Below are 23,784 nucleotides of genomic sequence, written 5' to 3'. Positions count from 1 at the left end.
ACATATTGACTCACAACTCCGCGAACAATGTGGGAAAACAAACGATGACTCATGGAAATGATGAATCCGAAGGTTCATCTGCAGCAAACAAACCAGATGATGATGATGATGATGATGATGATGATGTGGGAAAGACGAACAGCAGCCGAGACGCTCCGGCGTGAGATTCCATTAAAACTCTCGACGCTGAAATAACAAGTGTGTGTGGGCGGCTCCAGAAAAACAACATAAACAGACCAGACGTGGAGCGAACACACATTATTGAGAGCTCATGTCCTGACGTGCCTTCATCGTTCACTTCCGCTTCCGGTGAGCCTTTGATCGGCTGCTTGAAACGTAAGCTCCTGCAATAATTGCCAAAAACAGTCGTTTTAACGACTACTTGTCCGGATATTATGCTCATATCACTTAAGATATGTCTCAAGCATCTCGGATCTATGATCGTGATGCTCTTCTCAACATCAGAGAGTCGATGGAGGACTTCACTCGCGACCGTTACCAACGTCCGGTGAACGTGTTTCCGGCTCCGCTTCTCATCGACTCGGACTCTGTGGAATATCGTTTGATCTCTCGAGTACCGGGCGATTTCCACAAGGGATCGAGTCGGGCTGGAGTTCAGGTCAGGATGAGACGCGCAGTCGCGATCGCTCGGAACAACTCTGACGTCATCGAACGTCATCGATATTTGATCGACATTCCTCTCACTGTGTGTGACGACACATCAGCGCTGCCGTCTGTCCAGACCTCAACGAAAGGTGGTAAGATTTTTTCATTTCCTCTCTTTAATTCGACTTTTACAACCGAGTTGAACTTCAGTGACAGCTGGTACCCACGTGACCGCTGTTCGCTTCAAAAGATCCCGCTCTGCGCGCCTGTCAGTGACGCGGCGTCGTCAGTGACGTCATCGGTGCTGAATGTGGGACTTCTTAATGTTCGCTCCATTACAAATAAATCCTTTATTCTTAATGATCTTTTCACAAGAGTTAATTTGGATTTATTATGTCTTTCTGAGACTTGGCAGAGAGAGGAAGAGTTTATTCATCTGAACGAACTCTGTCCAGTAGGGAGCGCTGTCCTGGGGAAGCCTCGCCTCTCTGGTCGTGGAGGAGGTCTTGCTACTGTTTTTAGGGAGAGTTGTTCTTGCAAAGTGATTCAGACACAGGAATTCACTTCTTTTGAGTCTCAGATGATCTTGGTTGGTTCTACAAGACCTTTCTATTGTGTGTCAATCTACCGTCCGCCTGGTCCTGCGGCGATGTTCTTGAAAGACTTTAGTGACTTCTTATCTTCCATTATTCAGATGGAATCTGTTCTTATTCTTGGAGACTTTAATCTTCATGTTGATGACGTCACATCTTGTTCTGCTAAAGAACTTTTAACTTTAACTGAAGCCTTTAATTTTGAGCAACATGTTTCTGAACCCACTCATCAAAAAGGCCACATTTTAGACTTAGTTTTTACTCTTGGCCTGAACATTTCTAATGTATCTGTACATGATGTCCATCTGAGTGATCATTCTCTTGTCTTGTTCAACCTGGACTTCATCCCTGAACCTAAGCCTTTGAAAGTTAGGTCTCAGAGGCGTGTCATCTCAGCCGATACTGCAGACAGTTTTTCTGCTATGTTTGACCGTCTTTCCTTTGATGACTGTCCAGATGTGGACAGTTTGATTCACTGTTTTACTGATCATTGTGTTGAAATACTGGATCAAGTGGCACCTGTTAAATCGAACTTGAAAATTCAGAAAAAACGGTGCCCTTGGACAAATGAAGATCTCCTGAGTCTGAAGAGACTTTGTCGAAAGACTGAGCGTCTCTGGAAGTCTACTAAACTTGAGGTGCACAGACTTCACCTCAGGGATCTGTTGACTTCTTACAATGAGATGGTAGAAACTGCTAGATCTGATTACATCAGAAAACTGGTAGCAGCAAATAGGAAAAACCCCAAAGTTTTGTTTGACACGATTAATTCTCTCGTGTCTCCTGCTCCTCAAATCACGCCGGTCTTCTGTGAAGCTGACAGCAATGCATTGTTGAGATTTTTCATTGACAAAATTAAATTGATCAAAGAGAAAATCTCTCCCCCTTTGTTGGGAACCCCTACTGTCTCTGAGCCCATCTCCTCCTCTTGGTCATCCTTCACTGCTGTATCTTTGGGTGATATTTCAGCACTAGTGAACAAGATGAAACCCTCCTCTTGCTCAGATGACGTCCTTCCTTGTAGGCTTTTTATCAAAGTATTTGATGTAATTGGCCCCTGGGTTACCAATATGGTGAACCTCTCCCTTTCCACAGGGGTTTTTCCCAATGCATTTAAACATGCCATTGTGGAGCCTCTGCTCAAAAAACCAGGCTTAGACCCAACTGACCTCAGTAATTTCAGGCCTATTTCTAAGCTCCCTTTCTTGTCCAAGATCTTGGAGAAGGTGGTGTCCGAGCAGCTGTCTTTGTTCTTGGATCAGAGCGACATCCATGAGAAGTTTCAGTCTGGCTTCCGTAAACATCACTCTACGGAGACAGCTTTACTGAAAGTGTCCAGTGACATCATGATGTCGGCTGACTCTGGTAAATTCACTGTTCTGGTTCTCTTGGATCTGTCGTCAGCCTTTGACACAGTTGATCACCAGATCCTGCTGAGAAGACTAAGGGATGAAGTGGGACTGTCTGGGTCTGTGTTAGAATGGTTCTCATCTTACCTTTCTGGGCGCAGTTTTAGTGTATCTGCCAATCAAATGAGGTCTGAATCGGCAGATCTGTTGTGTGGAGTCCCTCAAGGTTCTGTTCTGGGTCCTTTATTGTTTTTGCTGTACTTGATTCCCCTTGGTAAAATCATTCAGAGATTTCCAGATGTTTCTTATCACATTTTTGCTGATGACATCCAGCTCTACTGCTCTTTTGACCCAACTGAGCCCCAAAGGCTGAACAGCTTAGTCAATTGTTTGCTAGAAATCAAACAATGGCTGAGTGAAAACACTTTACAGCTTAATGTGGACAAAACTGAAACTCTGGTGATTGCTCCTGATGATAAGATTCCAGGGTTGAGTCAGTACTTGGGTGACTTAGGTCAGTCTGTCAAACTGAGCCTGAGAAACCTGGGTGTTGTATTTGATAAAGACATGTCTCTTGTTCGACACTGTAGAAAACTGACCAGAAACTGTTTCCTTCAACTGAGAAAAATCTCTAAACTTAGGAAAATGCTGTCACAACATGATCTGGAGCTTGTAATCCATGCGTTTGTTTCTTCTCGTCTGGACTATTGTAACAGTTTGTTTTCATGTCTTAACAAGAAGGATCTGTCTCGCCTGCAGTTGATTCAGAACTCTGCAGCGAGAATTCTGACCCGCTCTAGTAGAAGAACTCACATTTCTCCGGTCCTTAAAACTCTTCACTGGCTTCCAGTTTCTTTCAGGATCAACTTTAAAATTCTGGTTCTTACTTTCAGAGCTATTCATGGTCAGGCTCCTCCTTACATCACTGATCTGATCCAGCCTTACACCCCAGCTCGGTCTCTGAGGTCTGTGGATCAGAATCTACTTATGGTTCCACGCACACGGCTCAGGACCAGAGGAGAGAAATCTTTTCAGGCTGTTGCTCCTAAGCTTTGGAACAATCTTCCTCTCTCTTTGCGCTTGATGGAGTCTACTGACTCCTTTAAGAAACATCTTAAGACGTTTCTATTTGTTCAGGCTTTTCCTTGAATTTCTCGAACTCCTGTGTTGTTCTCGGTGTTGTCTTGATCTTTGAAGTATGTACTGTTTTGAGTATTGTTTTTGATTGTTAAAGCGCTTTGTGACCCTGGTCTCGAAAAGCGCTATATAAATATATATTACTTACTTACTTACTTACTTACATTTACATAATTCTATTAAAGCTCCGGTGAACATTTATCATCATTAAAACTATCAAAACTATGACATCGCTGCAGGAACTCAAATGAGACTGTTGAAGAATTCTGACAAACAATCACAAACAAGCGCTTCAATAAATCTCACCAAACTTATAATGTATGCTAGCATTCGACACATAAACTGGCACAATTGATAGCATTAACAACACTACCGTTAGCAATAATCATACTACTTTTAGTATGACCGTCAATACTGCTGGCGTTCCTTACAACATGTTAATTTAATCAACATTACAGTTAGCATTAACCACACCAACATTAGCAATAACGATACCACCATTAGCATTGCCGGCAACACCGTCTGTGTCACCAACAACATATAAGCAACCGTAGCATTAGCATTAATGATTCTAACATTTAAGCAAAAAAGAATGCAATCATTAGTGTTAACAGCACTAACATTAGCAATAATCATAATACTGTTAGTATAAACAGCAATACTGCTGGCGTTCCTTAAAACATATTAGTTTAATCAACATTACGGTTAGCATTAACACCACCAACATTAGCAATAACGATACCACCATTAGCATTACTGGCAACACCATCTATGTCACCAACAACATATAAGCAACCGTATCATTAGCATTAATTACTATTTAAGTTGCTACCATTAGCGTTAAGGGCACAATTGTTAGCATTTACATTAGCATTAACAACACTAACATTATCAATAAGGATACCACCATTAGCATTACTGGCAACACCGTCGGTGTCATCAACAACATGTAAGCAATTGAGCATTAGCATTAATGACTCTACCATTTAAGTTGCTACCATTAGCTTCAACAGCACCAACGTTAGCATTTACAGCACTAACTTTAGCGTAATGGCACAAATGTAGCACTAATGGTTAAGGACACTACTTTTAGCGACTTTAAAGTGAGGGAAAGTACCATTAATATGAAAAAAAATACTAAGATTATCGTTAACCGCAACTACCGCTAGCGTTAAAGACACCACCATTTGCAACTTTATAGTTAGCGAAACTACGGTTAAAGTAGACAAAAACAACAACTGCTATTAGTGTTAATGGCATCACTACCTACCATTAGCGTCCCAACTTTTAACGTTAGCGGCCCAACCATTAGCATCAACAGTGCTAATGGTCATTATCCTAAGCTCTACCAAAACTCTGCCATTATACGACGATCAGGAAGTCAATCTTGTGAGACTCGCTTGACTCAAGACAAATTTTAACGTCCTTGAAATAACTTTCCCAACAGTCACGTCGAAGTTACCGAAAATCACAATACGGTTTTATTGTAACGACACTGGAGTTTGTCATCTTTGGAACCAAAAGATACATTTTATTCCAACTCAGAACATGCTAGAAAAACCACCATCGTCCCCTTTAAGAGCAGCAACGACCTCCGGCAGAGCTTCTAAAAATGCATCATCCGAGCTGGTTCTAATTCTACGCCACATTTGTCCGCCCGCGTGTGTGTAAACACGCTCGGCTTGATCCAAATTGACAAATCACCGGCGACTCAGATCGCAGTCCAAACTCGCAGTAATTACAAGCCCAGAAAGTGAGTCGCTCGCGGAACCACAGCGCTGGAACCACTCAGCGTCGCTTTTGATTTAGGAGGCGTCGAGAAGAAGCAATTAGTCACTTTGGCCGGAGATCAAACGGCGATATCTGCTCGGGAGAAAAAAAACCTCTTCTGTCCAATTAAGAGAATTTATGGCCGGGTTAAGGTAACGGCGGCGGTGATGAGGTGATCTGTCGCAGTGAACCTCCGCCGCCGCCGCCGACACCTGACGCCGCGGAGGAAACGGAAATGGGACGTAAATGGAACGTCGGAACTCCAACCATCGTTCAGCTGCTGCATCAGACTTTCTTCGGTCGTTATGCGTTTTTTTTTTTTTCTACTCGCGTCTGAGGAAATTTACATGAGCTGTGAAAGTCAGTGACTCACAAAAAAAACCATCAGGATGAGTTGAATATTTGCATAAGTGCTCTGAGTGTGAACTTCGGGTCAGAACTCGATGTCTTCGTGAACCCAGACTTATTTAACGACTTGTCGTAAACACTTTTTTTTTCTTCTGATGGAACGGTTTGGACTGAACTGAGGTGGATCTCGGGGCAGGAACAGAAAATTCCGTATAGAAAATTCGAGGGAAAATATACTTGGAAAAGGAAAGAAATTAATAGTAGTTTTTTATTTTAAACACACATTTAATTTCAAGTATCTCTAATGATTATTTAAAAATACATTTTTAACATAATATAAGTATAAATACACTTTTTGAAGAATTGTTTTATTTAAAAATATTAAGAGAAAGTAAAGAAAAAAATGTTTTTGCTTTCTAGTCAAATTTTGCTTTATCATAGTAGCTTTAAAAAAAGGTGTATGTAATAAATATATATATTTTTTAATTTACAATTAACATGAAAATATTTTCAGCGTTTGTTTATTTTTGTGTCTCAATTAAACTTTCAGTCGCTAGATGGCAGCAGTTGTGACGTGCTCCACAGCTAAATGAACAATGGAATCCCGGCGTTGACTGAGGATGAGAGGATACAGTGACTCCAGTAGCTTTTTAAAGCTGATATTTGGACATAATTTGGTTTCAAAACAAATTAAAACAGTTACGACTTCATCAAGAGTCATGTGGTCTGTAAATTCTGGGTATGACTGAGGACAAGAGGATACAGTGACTCCAGCAGCTTTTAAATCTGATATTTGGACATAATTTGGTTTCAAAACAAATTAAAACAGTTACGACTTCATCAAGAGTCATGTGGTCTGTAAATTCTGGGTATGACTGAGGACAAGAGGATACAGTGACTCCAGCAGCTTTTAAAGCTGATATTTGGACATAATTTGGTTTCAAAACAAATTAAAACAGTTACGACTTCATCAAAAGTCATGTGGTCTGTAAATTCTACAACACCAACACGTACAATATCGTAATATATCGTACATTTCCCACAGTATCGTGATACGTATCGTATCGCCAAATTCTTGAAAATGAACACCTCTTAGAGAAGCAGGAATAATATTCACCAATGGTCAAAAATATATATATATAATTTGGGTGGCGTTTAAGAAACCTCGTCAGAATATTGTGTAGTCCAAAAAAAAAACGACTTCAGATATTAGTTTTGGGTCATGTGACCACCCTTACATCCGCGCCGTACTTACTAGTTCGCAGTGCCGACGGCGTGACCTCGATCTCGCTCGCCGCCTGGTACGGTAGGAACGCCGACGCGCCGCTGCCGGCGCTGATGTCCGCGGCGAACAAGTCCGGACTCTGGGTTCCCGTGGAGCTGGCACTGGTCCCGTCGCCCCCATGATGAGGCTCCTGCTCGTCGTAGACCGCGATCAACTGGAGGGAGGAGAGAACGTACGGTGAGCGACATGTTAGCACGTTAGCATTAGCACAAAAGTGTTGAAGATTAGATACGTTTACATCCAGGTTAAGACTTGAGGGTTACTTTCTGTGTTTTTTAGTATTATTCGCTCTGGGCTGGTCGTGTTCCCGACACCGTTACACAACAGTGTGTGAAGCAGCTACACTGCCGCCTCATTAGAGCCGCACAACTGCTGACTCGGCTCCTGGAGGTGTCCGAGGACAGATCCACTCATCAGTCAGCAGCAGATCTGCTTCACCACTCGAACCAGCAGAACCAGTGCGGACCCCCGCGGCTATGAGGCGTCATCAATACACAACACCCAAGACTTTCGAGAACAACACAACGAATGGCGACTAGTTCATGAAGAGGATTATGAACAAGCTACTCCAGAAAGCAGTTGTGTTGTCAGGCTACACAACTATGGAGTCAAAAGAGGTTGAAGAACTTGAGCTGTTCAACTACACAAAAATGAACAAAGAGACACAAGATTGATACATTGCAATGTTTTTTTTTCTACCGCACTATATTGATTTATTTTTTCAAACTATATTTTATTTTTAATCATAGTTATTTTATGGATTATATTTTAAAATAACTTGCGTATTTTAATAACCTTGACTCTCCACTAACCATAGACCAGCCAGAAGATTGTCCTACTTTTTTGATCTTGTGTAGTCGTGTGGTCGCTGAAAACTATTATGTGTCCGAGAGTCTTCGAAACACAACTAGATTTCGTCACGTCTTTATGGTTTTGCAGCGCCACACGGAGGCCTAGGGTGTGCACTACAAGTGTTGTGCGAAAATATTGCTACACTTAAATATCAGAATTCTATTTGTGTTGCGATTAAACTTCCAGCCGCTAGATGGCAGCGGTCAATACGCAGTTGAAGAATCAGCGAAAACCCAGGAGATCATGGTGATGACTGAGGACAAGAGGATACAGTCAACACCAGCGGCTTTTAAAGCTGATGTTTGGACATATTTCGGTTTCAAAAAAGCAGTTACGACGTCTTCAAGAGTCATGTGGTCTGTAAATACTGCAACACCAGAGTCAAGTACTCGACAATACTACACATATATACTTGTTACTACAGTATCACAATGTATCATATAGTTTTCACTGTATAGCGATATGTATTGTGTCGCCAGATTCTTGCCAATACACAGCCCTAAAGAAAATTAGCACTGGGACACACTGGAAAGCCTCAGAGGTTTGACCAAAAAAAAAAAAAATCAGTGTGAATAAATGGACGTTGAAACTAGTCATAAATGAAACACGAGTCATTCTCGGGTCACAGATTTGTTCCGTCCGTCTGAAGGGACCTCAACGGAGCTCGGAGCAGAATGAATCCTGGCAGATGCGACTCCACATCAGCTGCTCGCTTCAGACACACGAGTCCCGAGGACTCGCCAAAGTCCTGAGGTCGAAAACCCGAGCCGGACGCCACACGAGCACGAAACACAAATGTTTTTAAAAGAAGTTTAAAAAAAAAAAAAACCACGAGTCAGCAGAGCGTTCCAGCGGTGCGGGTCATGTGACCGCAAGTGTTGACTTTCCCCGTCAGAGCCGGAGAGTGAGAGTCGATGAGACGAGACTCTGGGAGACGAAGTGATTGACAGGAACTTGAGAGGTTCGTGATTACGGCGAAGTGTTTATGTTCTTATCAGTGAGTGACGCATGTGTCGCCTCTCGAGGTAATAACTTCATTATTACTTATTTATTTAATCGTTTCATCAAGTGTTTTTGATCAACTTTTCTTTGGACTGTTTTAGGTAAAAATAGAGGAAATTAAACTTTGATTAAAAGGACAAGACAAGGCTGTAAAATATAAAATAATCTTCTTCAACATCTTCAGTTATTAATCCACGTGGAGCCCGTCGGGACCAGACTTGAGCCTCGGAATCAAAACGGCAGAATCCAAACGTTAGCAGAAACTTTTGGAGTTCTGCAGCCCGGGGATTTCGGGAGCTGATGGGATTTAGAGTCGGTTTTCTGACCCACATATAGGTCTCAGCTGTGGTGGTGGTGGGGATGGGGGGGTGCAGGGGGTGCAGGGGGGGCGTCAGCTGAAGTTTCAGGAAAGTCAAGTAATTACATCTGGTGTGGTTTTATTAGCATCCTGACGTGGATTAAGAAGAATGAGAAAGTGAAACCACAGCAACGGTCGAGTGTGTGTGTGTGTGTGTGTGTGTGTGTGTGTGTGTGTTGGTGACCCCGACAAGACCCCCCCCAAGAAAGCCCGGCAGTGATTAATGGAGGAAGTTTAGTGCACGGAGTAAAAAAAAAAAAAGGTCGTCCAGAGTTGCGCGCCGACAATCGTCTTCGTTTTCCACGAACCTGTCGAGACGAACCAGGATTAACTCGCAGCAGTAATTAAGCAGCTCGTTAACGATCCAGACCCTCTCAGCCGATCCCAGAGACGGAGCGAAGCCCACGGACATCGTCCACGAGTTTTAAAGGCAGAGAAGCAATTATAGAAGTTTACACGAGCTACTCGAGGTGAAGATGAACCAGTGAAGATGTGATCACATGATCTCGTCAGCGACGCTTCGACTGATCAAATCAATTCTTTTTTTAAACATATTTCCTGATCAACTTTCGTTGTTTTTTTTTTTAATATACGATGATGTGTTCGATGTCTAACAGGGATTCATTTTGTTCATTCTTTTAATTTTACTTTATTTTCCTGAGACAATTTTTGGAGATTTTTTAAATGTTTTTTTTAAGACCTTTTCTTTTGTCAGCCTTAATCATTTTATTTTATTTTATTTATTGTATTATTTACTTTGACAATTCTTTGTTGCCGTTTTTATTTATTGATTTTGTGTTTGACTTTTCCGTTTTCCTGACGCACATGAAGTCTCACGTGTAGATCAAGACTAGTTATCGATAGATATCGTTGACTGTTTTCATGATCACACTCGACTCGAATCTAATTGATAGTCGGGAAACGGTTGCCACGGCGACAGAATGACAGGAATCAATACGAGGACAGGACCTCTGGACACCCAGGGGAGCCCACTAGGACCAGGATGAAACCCGGTCTGACAGAGACTCTACTGGAAGATCAGGTGGTTCCAGGCCTTCAGGTTCAGGGAACTGACACAGAACCAAAACCACTTCAGCATCACAGTCCGTCCTACAGAACCCGCTCAGAAGATCTGAAACCGGCCTCGACAAGAACCACCGCCACAGAACATCCGTCTCCCTCTGATCCGAGTCGCTCGTCTTCTCTTCGCTTTAAATCTCGCATGAGATCCAGCTCCGCCTCGGAGATGATCGGTGAATTAAAAGCATCTGAGCCGACACGTCGCAGATTAACGACTCGGTGGCGCGGCGAGGAGAGCGTCGACCGCCGCCCGAAGATAAATACGAGTTAAACCTCGACGTCTCGCAGTGAAACTCCCACGAGTCGTTTGATTCATCGGGTTAAAGAGACACTTGTGGGAAAACATTATGACCACATGGTTCGTCTTCGGTTACTCTGGACTTTCTAACATTCCAATCGTCTACATCACTATGCATGAATATTTGAATGACTATAATCTGGCAAAACAACAAGTATCATGATACAGGGCCAACAGTACTATATATAGTTATACTGTAGTAACAAGGATATATGTGTAGTATTATCGAGTACTTATATACAGACCACATGACTCTTGACGACGTCGTAACTGCTTTTTTGAAACCAAAATATGTCCAAACATCAACCAAAAAACTGTATCCTCTCGTCCTCAGTCATCGCCATGATCTCCCGGGTTTTCACTGATTCCTTAGCTTCGTATTTACTGCTGCACTCTGGTGGCCAGAAATGTAATTGCAACTCAAAAAGAATTGTGATATTCAAGTGTAGCAATATTTTCGTACAACACTTGTAGTACACATCCTAGGCCTCCGTGTGGCGCTGAAAAACCATTAAGACCATAAAGAGAAGAATTTACAGACCACATGATTGTTGACGAAGTCGTTCGTTTTTTTATTGGTTTTGAAACCCAAATATATCCAAACATCAGCTTTAAAAGCTGCAGGAGTCCACTGTATCCTCTCGTCCTCAGTCATCACCTTTTAGTGTCGGAGGACGTAATGACTTCTGTCATCTAGCGGCCGGAAGTTTAAAGTTAACAAATTACATATATATTTGCAGGTTAATTGTAAATAAACAATCATCATTTGCTTTTATACACTATTTAATGAAATACAAACCAGAAAAGAACTGAGATTTGAAAGCCAAGAAAATGCAACACAAAAATGAACAAACGCATGGTAACTGTTAATTTACCCATCCAATTATTCTAAATATAAACTATATAAAAATGATATAATAGTCATAACATATGATTTGAAACATAATATATACATGTACATACAAAAGACAAAAACTATTTCAAATATATATATATATATATATATATATATATATATAAAAACTATCGTAGAAAAAAACGTTAGCTATATTCAAGTACATCCATAATCTCGATGCAAGTTTATCACAACAAAACTATTGAATTATTTTTAAAACAGAACAAAAACATGTTTTCCTCTAGTGTTGAAAATCGTGTCTCGACACGTAAATGATCCGAACGAGTCCGTCGACGATAGAAAGTCGACGAACAAAAGCATCTAGTCCCAGATCGGAGCTTCAACGTCACTCAGGGAAGATTCATGTCCGGGCTCTGGATCCCTTCAACGACTCCCCCGGTCTCGGACAAGATTTCCCATGAACCCCGGCGGTTGCAGACGACCTGCAACAGTTGCATCAGCGTCAGCGGCGCTCGCTGTAAACGCCGGGCGAGGATGAATGGAGGATGAATGGAGGCTCCAGCTGCGGCGCGTCAAAAACAACTTTCATGCTGAAAGAGGGATGAAACGGCCGGAGAGAGGAGAGGAGGAGCGCCGGGCGAAAAAGAGCCGGATCAGAACCAATCCAGGAGATTTAACGTTAATGCCGGAGAAGCAACAACAAGTGTGCCAGCGATTCCCCGAACAATTAATCTTCCTGAGCGGAGAGGTTCGAGAGCGGCTCAGGAAAACTGCATTACTCTCTTTCCCAGACCATTACCAGGAGAACGAGGACACGCTGGAGAGGAGAAATTCAAATGAGCAGCGTCGATGACAGGGTGAGGGGTGTTTGTGCGACGGCAACTGGAAATAACTCGATGCCCAAAAATAAAACGTGGTCAAAACATGAAGGGCCCTGAACGACAGCAGAGACCTTGACGATGATACTCTGGTCCAGATCTGGACCCCGTGGGTCTACTAGACACCAACAGTACATCACAAACAAGTTTCTAACACACAAGGGTGTGAGTCTCAGCTGTGACTCGCCATTCCAGCAGTAGCTTTCAAGAATTAAAGCTCTAACTAGAGGGCGCTAGTCAATGAATCAATGGAAGTATTATTTAGTGTCTAAGAAAATAGAAAAGGCAAAAAAAATAAAATAAAAAAAACAGGAAAGGGAAAAATAAACTTGAGTACGTTGGAAAAAAATCTAAATCAATATATCAATGGATTAATGCCTTAAAAATCTTTTGTAATTTTTAACAGTTATTTTAAGGTTTCAATTTCAATAAAGTGTTGTTTTTTTTCCTTTTTTTTTACAATTAATATGCAAATATTCAAAGCGTTTGTTTAATTTTTAGTTGTAATTCCCAGGGGTGACTGAGGACGAGAGGATACAGTGGGGACTCCAGCAGACTTTTTTTGGGGTGTTTTTGTGAAAGTTTTCAATGTCACATTTTTTCTATGGTCAATTTTGTTTACATGAAAATCCACATTTTTATAGATGTTCTACAATTTAATTACCATTTATTTCTACTGGACATTCCTTAATTTCGGGGGGAGGAAAATAATGTTCTACAACTAGTCCCGAAAAGAGATAATCTTCCCATTTTCCTGATGAACATGTAGTCACGCAGGTCGAACCACTAGCATCGACAGATTTTTAACTTTTTTGTGTGATAAACCTTTTTTTTCCCACAGATCTACAGTCAGTCATTTTGCTTTGTGCTGCTTTTTTAACTTATAGTGGCCATTTTTGGACTGTTAAGGTTTCTTTAGATAACATTTAGTTGTTTTTTTTAACTTGTTTTTATAGATTTTTGAAGTAGTCGTTTGTTTATAAATAGAAGTTTCTTATTTTTTAATAAAAATGTCTTGTTTGTAGAAGATTTTCAACGACGATCCAGGATTCAGGGGGTCATAATGTTAAGTGTTTACTGAGAGAGGACAATAGTTCACTTCTGTCTCCTTCAGGGGTTCCATGTGGGGGGGGGGCGACGACTCCGGAGGTTTGTACTTGACTTGAAAACAGGAAGTCCTCCACTCGGGGTCAACGGCAGCTGGAACGCGTCCGAGGGTCATGTTTATGTTCCACAAACAAACGAGGGAGTCAAGAGTTTTGGTCGCGAGTCAAGAATCTGCTTGTTTAACTCGTCCTGCCGCCGCCGCCGGCGAGTACCTGTGATGGACTCGCAGGAGGTTCTCGGCGTGATGGGGCGGGCGGGCGGGTTTGAGTGATGGCTCGGTCACGACCGACTGCTCCAGATAGTGTCGGCAGCTGTTGACGCTCCGCTTTAGATGGACGGCTGCTCAGCCCGCGTCGCCGGGTCGATGCTGGCTGTCGGAGTGAATCCCTGATAAGAGCGTCAGAGGGTCTCTGCAGGGCTGGAGGTTTGGGCGAGTATAGGGCGATTCGATACACATCACGATACAGTGACAACGATACAATATATAGTGATACTGTAGTAACGAGGATATACGTGTAGTATTGTCGAGTACTTGACTCTGGTGTCGTAGAAATGTCGTAGAAGACCAAATGACTCTTGACGAAGGCTTAACCGCTTTCATTTGTTTTCAAACCTAAATATGTCCCAAAAAAAACAAAAAAAAATCAGCTTTAACCACCGCTGGAGTTGACTGTATCCTCTCGTTCTCAGTCATACCCAGAATTTACAGACCACATGAATCTTGACGAAGACGTAACTGCTTTCATTTGTTTTCAAACCAAAATATGTCCCAAAAAAAAAGAAGAAGAAAATCAGCTTTAAACACCGCTGGAGTCCACTGTATCCTCTCGTTCTCAGTAATCGCCGGAATCTCGCGATTTTCATAGCGGAGGAAGAAATGACTGTTGCCATCTAGCAGCCAAACGATCAATTGCAACACAAAAATATACAAACGGTGTAAACTGTAAATTAAAAAATGAATATTTTAAACACATTTCTTTTTAATAATTGATTTTTATGGTTTATATTTCAGTAAATTATGGTTTACACTATGGGGGAAAATATTGCGGTACATATTGACGCATCTATATTTTTTATCACACATAAGAAGTCATCACAGCATGTTGTTGCAAATGTGTCATGAACTCGTGCTGTGACTGCGTCACTCAACTTGACAATGTGTAGCAGAATTCATCAGAGGCCCCAGAAGAGACTCCTGGGAGGCTCCGGGCGTGGGTCGGGACCGACCAGGTTCTTCAGACCACGACATAAACAAGGAGACCTCAGGAACAATGGCAGGAAGTTGAAGTGATTAGGACGGATCCTGGCGGGTTCAGAGAGTCCACATGGACGTAGTTGTCGGTTCAATTCTGGCTCTAAAAGTTTCTTAACTTCCAGACGAGTGGATGAATCGGGACGGAAGAACGAGTCGGGTCGGGTCAGGAGTCAGTGGAGGACTCGTCGACATCAGATTCATTAGAGATAAAAGTGAAGACGGCGGCGACTTAAGACAGCATTTAGATCACTTAAGATGAGATCGTCCTCGACACTGGACTGGATCAGAACCACAGACAGAGATTCTCTGGAGATAAACGTATGATCCTGACTCCGTAAATGACATCAGATACTTCTCACCTGCATCGACAGCAACTCTAAAACCACATCAGTAGTTCAGGTCGAGTCCACTGATCCCACATCTGCCAAGACTGTGGTGTGGAAACACTGACCCCTGCCGGCCGCTCAGGTAATGACACCGCTGACATCGCAGGTCTAACCGCAGCTAAACATTTCATAAACGAAACAGGTGTTTGTTTATTATGACATAAATCATTTAAAATGCATTAGACATTCTCGTAAATGTTTTAGTCGATGATGGAGCAGCTGTCGAGGCCTTCATTTTCTTCTGCTCAAGTACTTACAACATCATTTATACATTGATTTTGATTGTCTTTTAAGAGATAAACGACTTATTAATCCAAATAATAACACTTTCTTAAATGGGGAGGAATCATAAACCGCAGTTCACAACTTCACAATAAAAGACAGAATAAAATATTAACCATGAAATTACCCTGCATTATAGATGAGGCTCTTACTAGGAGGAATAAAATATTTACGTTTTTGTGAAAGTTTCATTTTGCTGCTGCCTCAGCGAGAGCTAAAGAGCATCATCCCTGTTACCACGGCGACACCAGAAGAGTCTGGAAATGTCATCAGAAGTGGTCAAGTCAGACATGGCGCAGGCCCGGACACACTTCCTGTCGCCCGCAGGCCGCACTGGTTTGGCCGGGTCGCCGCGGTGAGGAACTTTGTCTCTTTTGTTTTGGCGGTTTTGACATTTTTATTTTCTGTTGTGGCTTCTTGACGTCAAACAGGAAGTCAGGAGGCGAAACTTGTCAGCAGGAAACTACTGTGGTGAAGAAAGTCTGACCTCAGCGACTTCTGAGGCAGGAAGTGTGTGAAATAAGATTCATTCCAGGCTCAATACTGACACCTACAGGCCAGCGGCTGCAAGAACAGACTTCACAAAATTCATCTGCAACTGGTGGTGACGTCAGAACTACAAGCTTTAAGTGACGTCAGCTTCAAAAGACTGTTTATGAAATACTTTTTGTTGGTATAATATGAAAGTAATCTACAAACACACAACCGAGTTTGACACACAACAAAAGTTTTCTTACTAAGTCCCAAAAATTAACCTCTTTGGGATTTCAAAATAAAAGCGTCACCATCCTTGTGTTGGTCACAACATGACAAGTTCGCAACTTTTGATCCACAGTTCGCACAAACAACAACAAAACGTCATTAAAGTGAAAGACTTTCTCGGGGACGCTGCAGTGACAGCAGCTCCCCGCTAGAGGGCGGACTCCCTCTATAAAAGCGGAACCAAGTCAATTTGAGGTCAATTCACGTTTAAGATTCGAGTCAGAACTATAAAAAATTTAGAGTTCAAACTAAAATAGACCTTTTTTCTTTATCATTTATTTAAAAACCAGAGAGGCATTGGGTGCAAATTGGATTCCAAAAATGCGATGTAAAATAAACAGAGTGATATTTAAAACGGAGCAGAAATGTGACACATGTTTAAAAACCTACTCAAGGGGACAAACGTAAACACCCGGGGGTTGTGTTCCATAGATCAGATGTGAGTTAAATTAAGATTCCGGCTCTGATAAGAGCTCAGTTCTAAATCCAGACCCTCGTTAATTCTCCTGTCAACAGCTGCTCGCACTTCTGTTCTGACCCACGGACGACCCAGACGGGCGTCCATGACTTGACAATCGCTCTCGACCGGCCGCTGGACTTTTAATCCGTCGCCGATCGTTGCCTCGTTTTCCACGGATCTCTGAACCGCAATGTTTTATTTAAACGCACACTTTCTTGAGTCACTTCTTTCTTTCTCATTTGGAAAATATTAAACTAAAATATTGACTTAAATAACCTAAATATATGTGATTTTATTATAAAAAACAGGTTTAATCTTTCTGCTCTCTCCATTTCAAGCTAGAAACTCCTACTTTGGACCTCAGATCCGACCCGACGGCAGGTTCATGTAGGGCTTCTGGGCCGTAACCAGAACTGTTGAGGGTTCTGGGCACGCGTGACACACGTCACCACTTGCAGGTGCGACTCACCTGCAGGACCGCAGGACACGAATTACAGAGGACGCAGACGTGGGTCGTCGGGGAGATTAAAGCGAAGACGCAGAGTCAGAACTTCTGGAACCATCTGAAGATGGAGGAGCTCTGAGGAACTGCAGCTCCTCGATGCAGAGAATTCTTCACTAAAGTTTGTCACGAACACAAACTGAAGACCTTTTAGCAGGAAGAGCGAGTCGAGCTACATGTCTTAGATAAAATCTGTTGTTAAGTTTATGAGCCACGAGAAAACCTCGTAAATGTCATGAAGATGTTTTAAATACCCTCCCAAAAAGAAGTTCATTAAAAAAAAAGGCAGAGGAACGATCTGAGAGACACTGAGTCTCATCTTTTTCTCATTAGGAGTCTGCAGAGGGGGAGGAAGGGGGAGGAAGGGGGAGGGCGAAGAGGGAGAATCTGGAATAAATGACATCACCACTGACACTGTTAAAAAGTGAGGAGGAGTCGCATGGAAAGAAGAAAGAACCAAATATAGTGCTGAGTCAGTGAGTGCGTGTGTGTGTGTGCATGTGTGTGCATGTGTGTGTGTGCGTGTACTGACGAATATGTTTCTTTACACATAGAAAACACACACTTCTCAGACCGATCTACAGAAGAACCATCTTTGTTTTGGTGCTCTCTACTGACACCCTCAGGACACTCGCTGAATAACAACTGGTTACTCAGGTGGTCAGTCAAGGTCAGGTGGTGTGTGTGTGTCGCCTCCTTCAGAGACGCACACAAACATCTACACGAACACAACTCCAGGGTCTGCGCTGGAGATCCTCGCCTTCATTCAGACATTAAAGGGATCAATCTGCGGGTCATGTGACCAGCAGGAGGCTAAGCGACGGCTGCAGCTGTCACACACACACACACACACACAAAATAAACACACACACAAAAGTGTGTAGCATCCAGACCGAGGGTCTGGACATTTGTGGTGTGTATCAGTGTGTGTGTGTGTGCTCATTACTCAATAAACCCAAAGACACACAAAGCGAGGCTCAGGGGCAACTCAGGGCAACTCATGACCTACGACCCCGGCCTGGCGAGGTCACTCGGAGAAGAAGCCGTTACGATGTTTACGTTTGCAGTCGTATTTGAGTCGAGTCAACAACAGAATCCTCCGAACAAGGGTGTGAGTCTCAGCTGTGACTCGTCATTCCAGCAGTAGCTTTTTAGAATTAAAGTTTACCTCCAGACAACTAGGGGGCGCTAGTTAATGAATCAATGGAAGTATTATTTAGTGTCTAAGAAAAGAGAAAAAGCAAAAAAAAAGCCAGGACAGAGTAAAAAAAAACTTAAGTACGATATGAAAAATTCTAAATCAATAGATATATTGCACTGTATCATTTTAATTTTGCCTTTAAAATGTTTTTCATTTTTAAGGTTTAAATTTCGACAAAGTGTGGATTTCTTTTCCTTTTTTACAAATTAAAATGCTTATATTAACGCCGTTTGTTTATTTTTTAGTTGTGATTCAACTTCCGACGGCTAGATTATTACACAGTTATTACGTTCTAAAGAAGAAAATGAAATCCAGCGACATCCCAGCATTGACTGAGGACGAGAGGATACAGTCGACTCCAGCTACTACAAATATATACTTGTTACTACAGTATCACTATATATATCGATACATAGATAGATCAAAAGACACGCCCCTTTACTTGAGCATAAAAATAAAGCTCAATGAGGAGAAAGAAACACCAGAAAAAAATTATATTAATTGACATAAAATGCGACTTATTTTTTTAATAAATAAAAAGATACAAAAATTAGGGGGTTAATAAAATATTTACTACCTCAACTGTCAATCAATGCTGAGTAAAGAAGAAAATCGCAGACTTGACGGCCAGAAAAAGTGTAAACTTGTCATTAACGTATCAAACAAGAACCTCCACTAAAGTAAGCCACCTCACCCATCCTCCCCCCATAGTCTCCCCCTTTTGTCTCCCACGTCCTCGCTCACATCGACCCGGCTGAGGCGCCGCCGCAGTGTTGACCGCCACGGATTGATTTTCAATTCAGCTCCATGTTTAAATGGACGGAATCTAATTTGGCTGCAAAGCAGCATGTGGAGCATCGACCTGCTGGTGTCGTGTGTGAGTCTGTGTGTGCGTCGCTGATCCACTGCGGCGGAACTGGGATCGAATCAAAACGTGAGACAAAGAACTCAGACGCACAAACCTTTTAAGTGCGACTTCAGTGACCACAGAAAAGTCCAAGTATTGAGAAACAATTGACAGAGAAAACAAAAGTTTTCAACAGATCTGTGCGTACAGAGACACAACTTATAAATAACATATTTATCGCACAAGTCATCGGTGTAAAGTGTTTTTTAAAATCTTACCCGGTCTTTATCGTCGGCCACGTCGCAGAGGACGTCGTCCAGGTCCAGGATTCCGCCGTCGCCGTGTTCCAGACGATGCACCTGCAGCCAGTAGCTCGAGTCCTGGACCAGAAGAAGGAAAGTCTCAAGACTCATTCATCACTTTATTCTTCCCATAATGGGACCTTATATGTTCACAAAAGCAGATCAGTCTGTGTTAATGGAAGTGTATCAGAGCGAAATTAATATTTAATGGATGAATTTAAATGTTAAATGTTGAATTTTTTTAAATGTAATTATTTTGAAGATTATTTTTTTTAAATAATTCTATAATTTCTTAATTTAAATGTTGAAATTGTTTTTATTTAAATAATTTAATTATATAAACTTTCTTTTTTTAAATAATTAAATAAAACAATAAAGCAGTATTTTTATATAGATATCAAACGGTTAAATATAAAAATACATTGAATTTAGAACATTTATTTTTGGAATTAGAATTAAAAAAAAACCTGTAAAGAGATATAAATTCTTTTAATAAATAAAATACTGAAGAAAAAATAAATATTTAAAAAAGTTCAACTTTTCAATATAGAAATAAATTATATTTAATTCACTCAACATTTAAAAGTGTTAAATTAAACCATTCAATATGCTAGTAAAACAAATACTCTTCTATAGATCCAGAACCAAGAACAGTTGGAATCAATCAAACAAGTTCAAACAAGAACCAGTAAGGTAAGGTAAAACTTTATTGATCCCTCAGGAGGTCTCCTTCGGGAAAATGTTTTCCCAGCAAATATTCGACTGAAAAATTCAAGATTTTTATCAAAATACTTGAGTTCAGTCGCGATCATTCCTAAACTTCAACAGGGATTCACAACAAGGTAGAAAATTCTGATCTTATATATAAAAATTCTTTGGTCGCATGTTGAGACAAAACTGTAACACAAATGTGTTCCCACACAACAAGAGTGTGTGTTTGTACAAGTGTGGCTGGAGGTGAAACACTAGAAGCTCCACATGCTGTCGATCATCAGCAGCTGTTAAACCATCAAAGGAGTTTGATTGACAGATTCAAGTGTTACATGTGACAAACGTACCTCGACTCTAACGTACGGATCTTTACGTGTTCAATCCTTCAAGTTACGCTTGAATAACGTTTGAAAAGTTAAACTTTTTTATTTTCTTCTGAAAATGATATGGAACAAAAAGATACTTTTTCATTAAAATAATAACAGTAAAGTACAACAACAATACTAAAAAAATAACAACAACAGAAACACGATCAAAGACACACGCAACATCACAACTTCAGACACGCAACATCAGAAACATAAAACACACACCCGATATTAGAAACACAACTTCAGACACGCAACATCACAACTTCAGACACGCAACATCAGAAACATAAAACCCACACCCTATATTAGAAACACAACTTCAGACACGCAACATCACAACTTCAGACACGCAATATCACAACTTCAGACAGGCAACATCAGAAACAGAAAACACACAACCAACATGGGAAACAACATCACACATGTAAACAGAAACATGCAATAAAAGATCACACAACAGCAGAACAAAACTACAGAAACACGAAACATCAAAGACACACAACATTAGAAACAAACAACATGAGAAACATCAAACACACCCAACATGAGAAACACAACATCAGACACGCAACAAGTGTTTATCTATCCATCTATCAGCCAACAACAGAAACATGCAATAAAAGAACACGCAACAACAGAACAAAACATCTCAGAAACACGCAACATCAGAAACACAGAACATCAGCAACACACAAAATAAGAAACGCACAACATTAGAACACAAGCATCAAAGACGCAACATTAGAAACACAACCCCAGAGACATGGAACATCAGAAACACACAAAATAAAAACGCAACATAAGAAACACGCAACATTAGAACACAAGCATCAAAGACGCACAAAATAAAAAACGCACAAAGTAAGAAACACACAAAATAAGAAACAGGCAAAATTAAAACACGAGCATCAAAGACAAACAAAATAAGAAACGCACAAAATAAGAAACAGGAAAAATTAAAACACGAGCATCAAAGACACACAAAATAAGAAACGCACAAAGTAAGAAACAGGCAAAATTAAAACACAGGCATCAAAGACACACAAAATAAGAAACGTACAAAATAAGAAACACACAAAATAAGAAACAGGCTAAATTAAAACACGAGCATCAAAGACACACAAAATAAGAAACGCACAAAGTAAGAAACACACAAAATAAGAAACAGACAAAACTAAAACACGAGCATCAATGACACACAAAATAAGAAACGCACAAAGTAAGAAACAGGCAAAATAAGAAACAGGCAAATTTAAAACACGAGCATCAAAGACACACAAAATAAGAAATGCACAAAATAAGAAACAGGCAAAATTAAAACACGAGCATCAAAGACACACAAAATAAGAAACGCACCAAGTAAGAAACACACAAAATAAGAAACAGGCAAAATTAAAACACGAGCATCAAAGACACACAAAATAAAAAACGCAAAATTAAAACACAAGCATCTAAGACACACAAAATAAGAAACGCACAAAATACGAAACAGGTAAAACTAAAACACGAGCATCAAAGACACACAAAATAAGAAACGCACAAAATACGAAACAGGCAAAACTAAAACACGAGCATCAAAGACACACAAAATAAGAAACGCACAAAATACGAAACAGGTAAAACTAAAACACGAGCATCAAAGACACACAAAATAAGAAACGCACAAAATACGAAACAGGTAAAACTAAAACACGAGCATCAAAGACACACAAAATAAGAAACGTACAAAATAAGAAACGCACAAAATACGAAACAGGCAAAATTAAAACACGAGCGTCAAAGATCACATCACATCACAAACAGACACAACATCACAAACGCACAACATTGAAATAATCCCAAAAAATCCCAAATCTCAACATCTGTCTCAAGTGACTCGAGCTCCTTGACTCGAAAAAAGAATCACAACTCGCCACCATTTTCTCATCAACTCAAAGATTCCTACTTTAGCGCCCGAGAGCAAGACGACAAAACCAGTTTGAGTCGCCTGGTTGCCGTCGGCGACACGACGAGTGCAGGAATCTACACTTGCAGTGGGTTTTTGTTCTACAGCTAATCTCACACCTGTAATCCCAGAGAGACGACTCGTGGAAGACGTTTACACGTTTGTTACGCCGGCGTCTGCGGTCCTCGGGGAAGTGAAGCGACGCCTGAGAGAATAATTACGGGTGTAGATGTGGGATTAAGCAGCAGATGGAGACGGCAGCAGGAAGTGACTCAGAGTGGAATTAAGAAAACATGACGATTAACTTTAGAGACAAAAAACGCTAACAACTTCGTTTAATCGCCGCGGTGACCCCTCAGCAGGGGGCGCTGGCTCTCGGTGGATTAAGAGAGTACGACGGGATTATCGTCGGCGCTCGCACACTTTCTGGATTACAAGACGCACCAGAGTTAATTAATTAGACTGTGAAGAAGAAACTGAACGAATCGATGCTGGTCACGACTTGAGAAGTTTACGGTCAATAATCCGATACAGGGACAGCGATATATCGTGATACTGTAGTAACAAGTATATATGTGTAGTATTGTCGAGTACTTGACTCTGGTGTCACAGTATTTACAGACCACATGACTCTTGACGAAGTCGTAATTTTTTTTTTAAACCAAAATATGTCCAAACATCAGCTTTAAAAGCTGCTGGAGACACTGTATCCTCTCGTCCTCAGTCATCATCTGGATCTTGCAGGATTCCTTTGTCTATTAAGATGCTGAGACGTAACGACTGCTGCCATCTACTGGTCGGAAGTTTAACTGCAACGTAGAAACGAACGCAGTGAATGTTTACATTTTAATTGTAAATAAAAACATCAAATTCTTTAAATTGAATCAAACTTTATTGAAATATAAGGTGTAAATAAAATGACAGAGACTAGAATAAGATTAGAAAATGATGTATATTGTGGTTATTTATCTTTTGGTGTTATATATACTGTATATATATAATATAGCAATGTTTTAGTGTAACATGCTTTGACACGACATACCGGATTTTTAAAAAGAGATTAATCTACTAGGTGGGGGTCTAATGTCAGTGGAGAGTCAAAATGGCGGATGTAACTTGGAAGTATTTAAAAAAAAAGAGAAAAAGACTGATATGGTCCATCAGATACTACAGCTCAGTGAGTTGCACCAATGTGGACCTCCATGTTCAGGTCTTCACACTCTCCTCCTTCACAACCGTCG

At 41.0% G+C, this 23,784-nt stretch overlaps 1 protein-coding gene across 5 annotated transcripts in view; it reads right to left on the bottom strand.

Moving 5' to 3' along the window:
- pard3ab (par-3 family cell polarity regulator alpha, b) overlaps nucleotides 1-23,784 on the bottom strand; it is a 121,801-nt gene that overhangs the window by 79,300 nt on the left and 18,717 nt on the right. For all 5 annotated transcript variants that reach the window (XM_087811119.1, XM_087811120.1, XM_087811121.1 and 2 more), the window contains exons 2-3: nucleotides 19,493-19,594; nucleotides 7,059-7,242 (exon numbers count right to left, since the gene is read on the bottom strand). In XM_087811119.1, coding sequence (XP_087667245.1) covers nucleotides 7,059-7,242; nucleotides 19,493-19,594 — 286 coding nt within the window. The remainder of the gene's footprint in view (nucleotides 1-7,058; nucleotides 7,243-19,492; nucleotides 19,595-23,784) is intronic.

Source organism: Callionymus lyra, chromosome 16 (assembly GCF_982586985.1).
Source record: "Callionymus lyra chromosome 16, fCalLyr1.hap1.1, whole genome shotgun sequence".
Classification (NCBI taxonomy): domain Eukaryota; kingdom Metazoa; phylum Chordata; class Actinopteri; order Syngnathiformes; family Callionymidae; genus Callionymus; species Callionymus lyra.
This window is presented reverse-complemented; position numbering and strand designations above follow the sequence as displayed.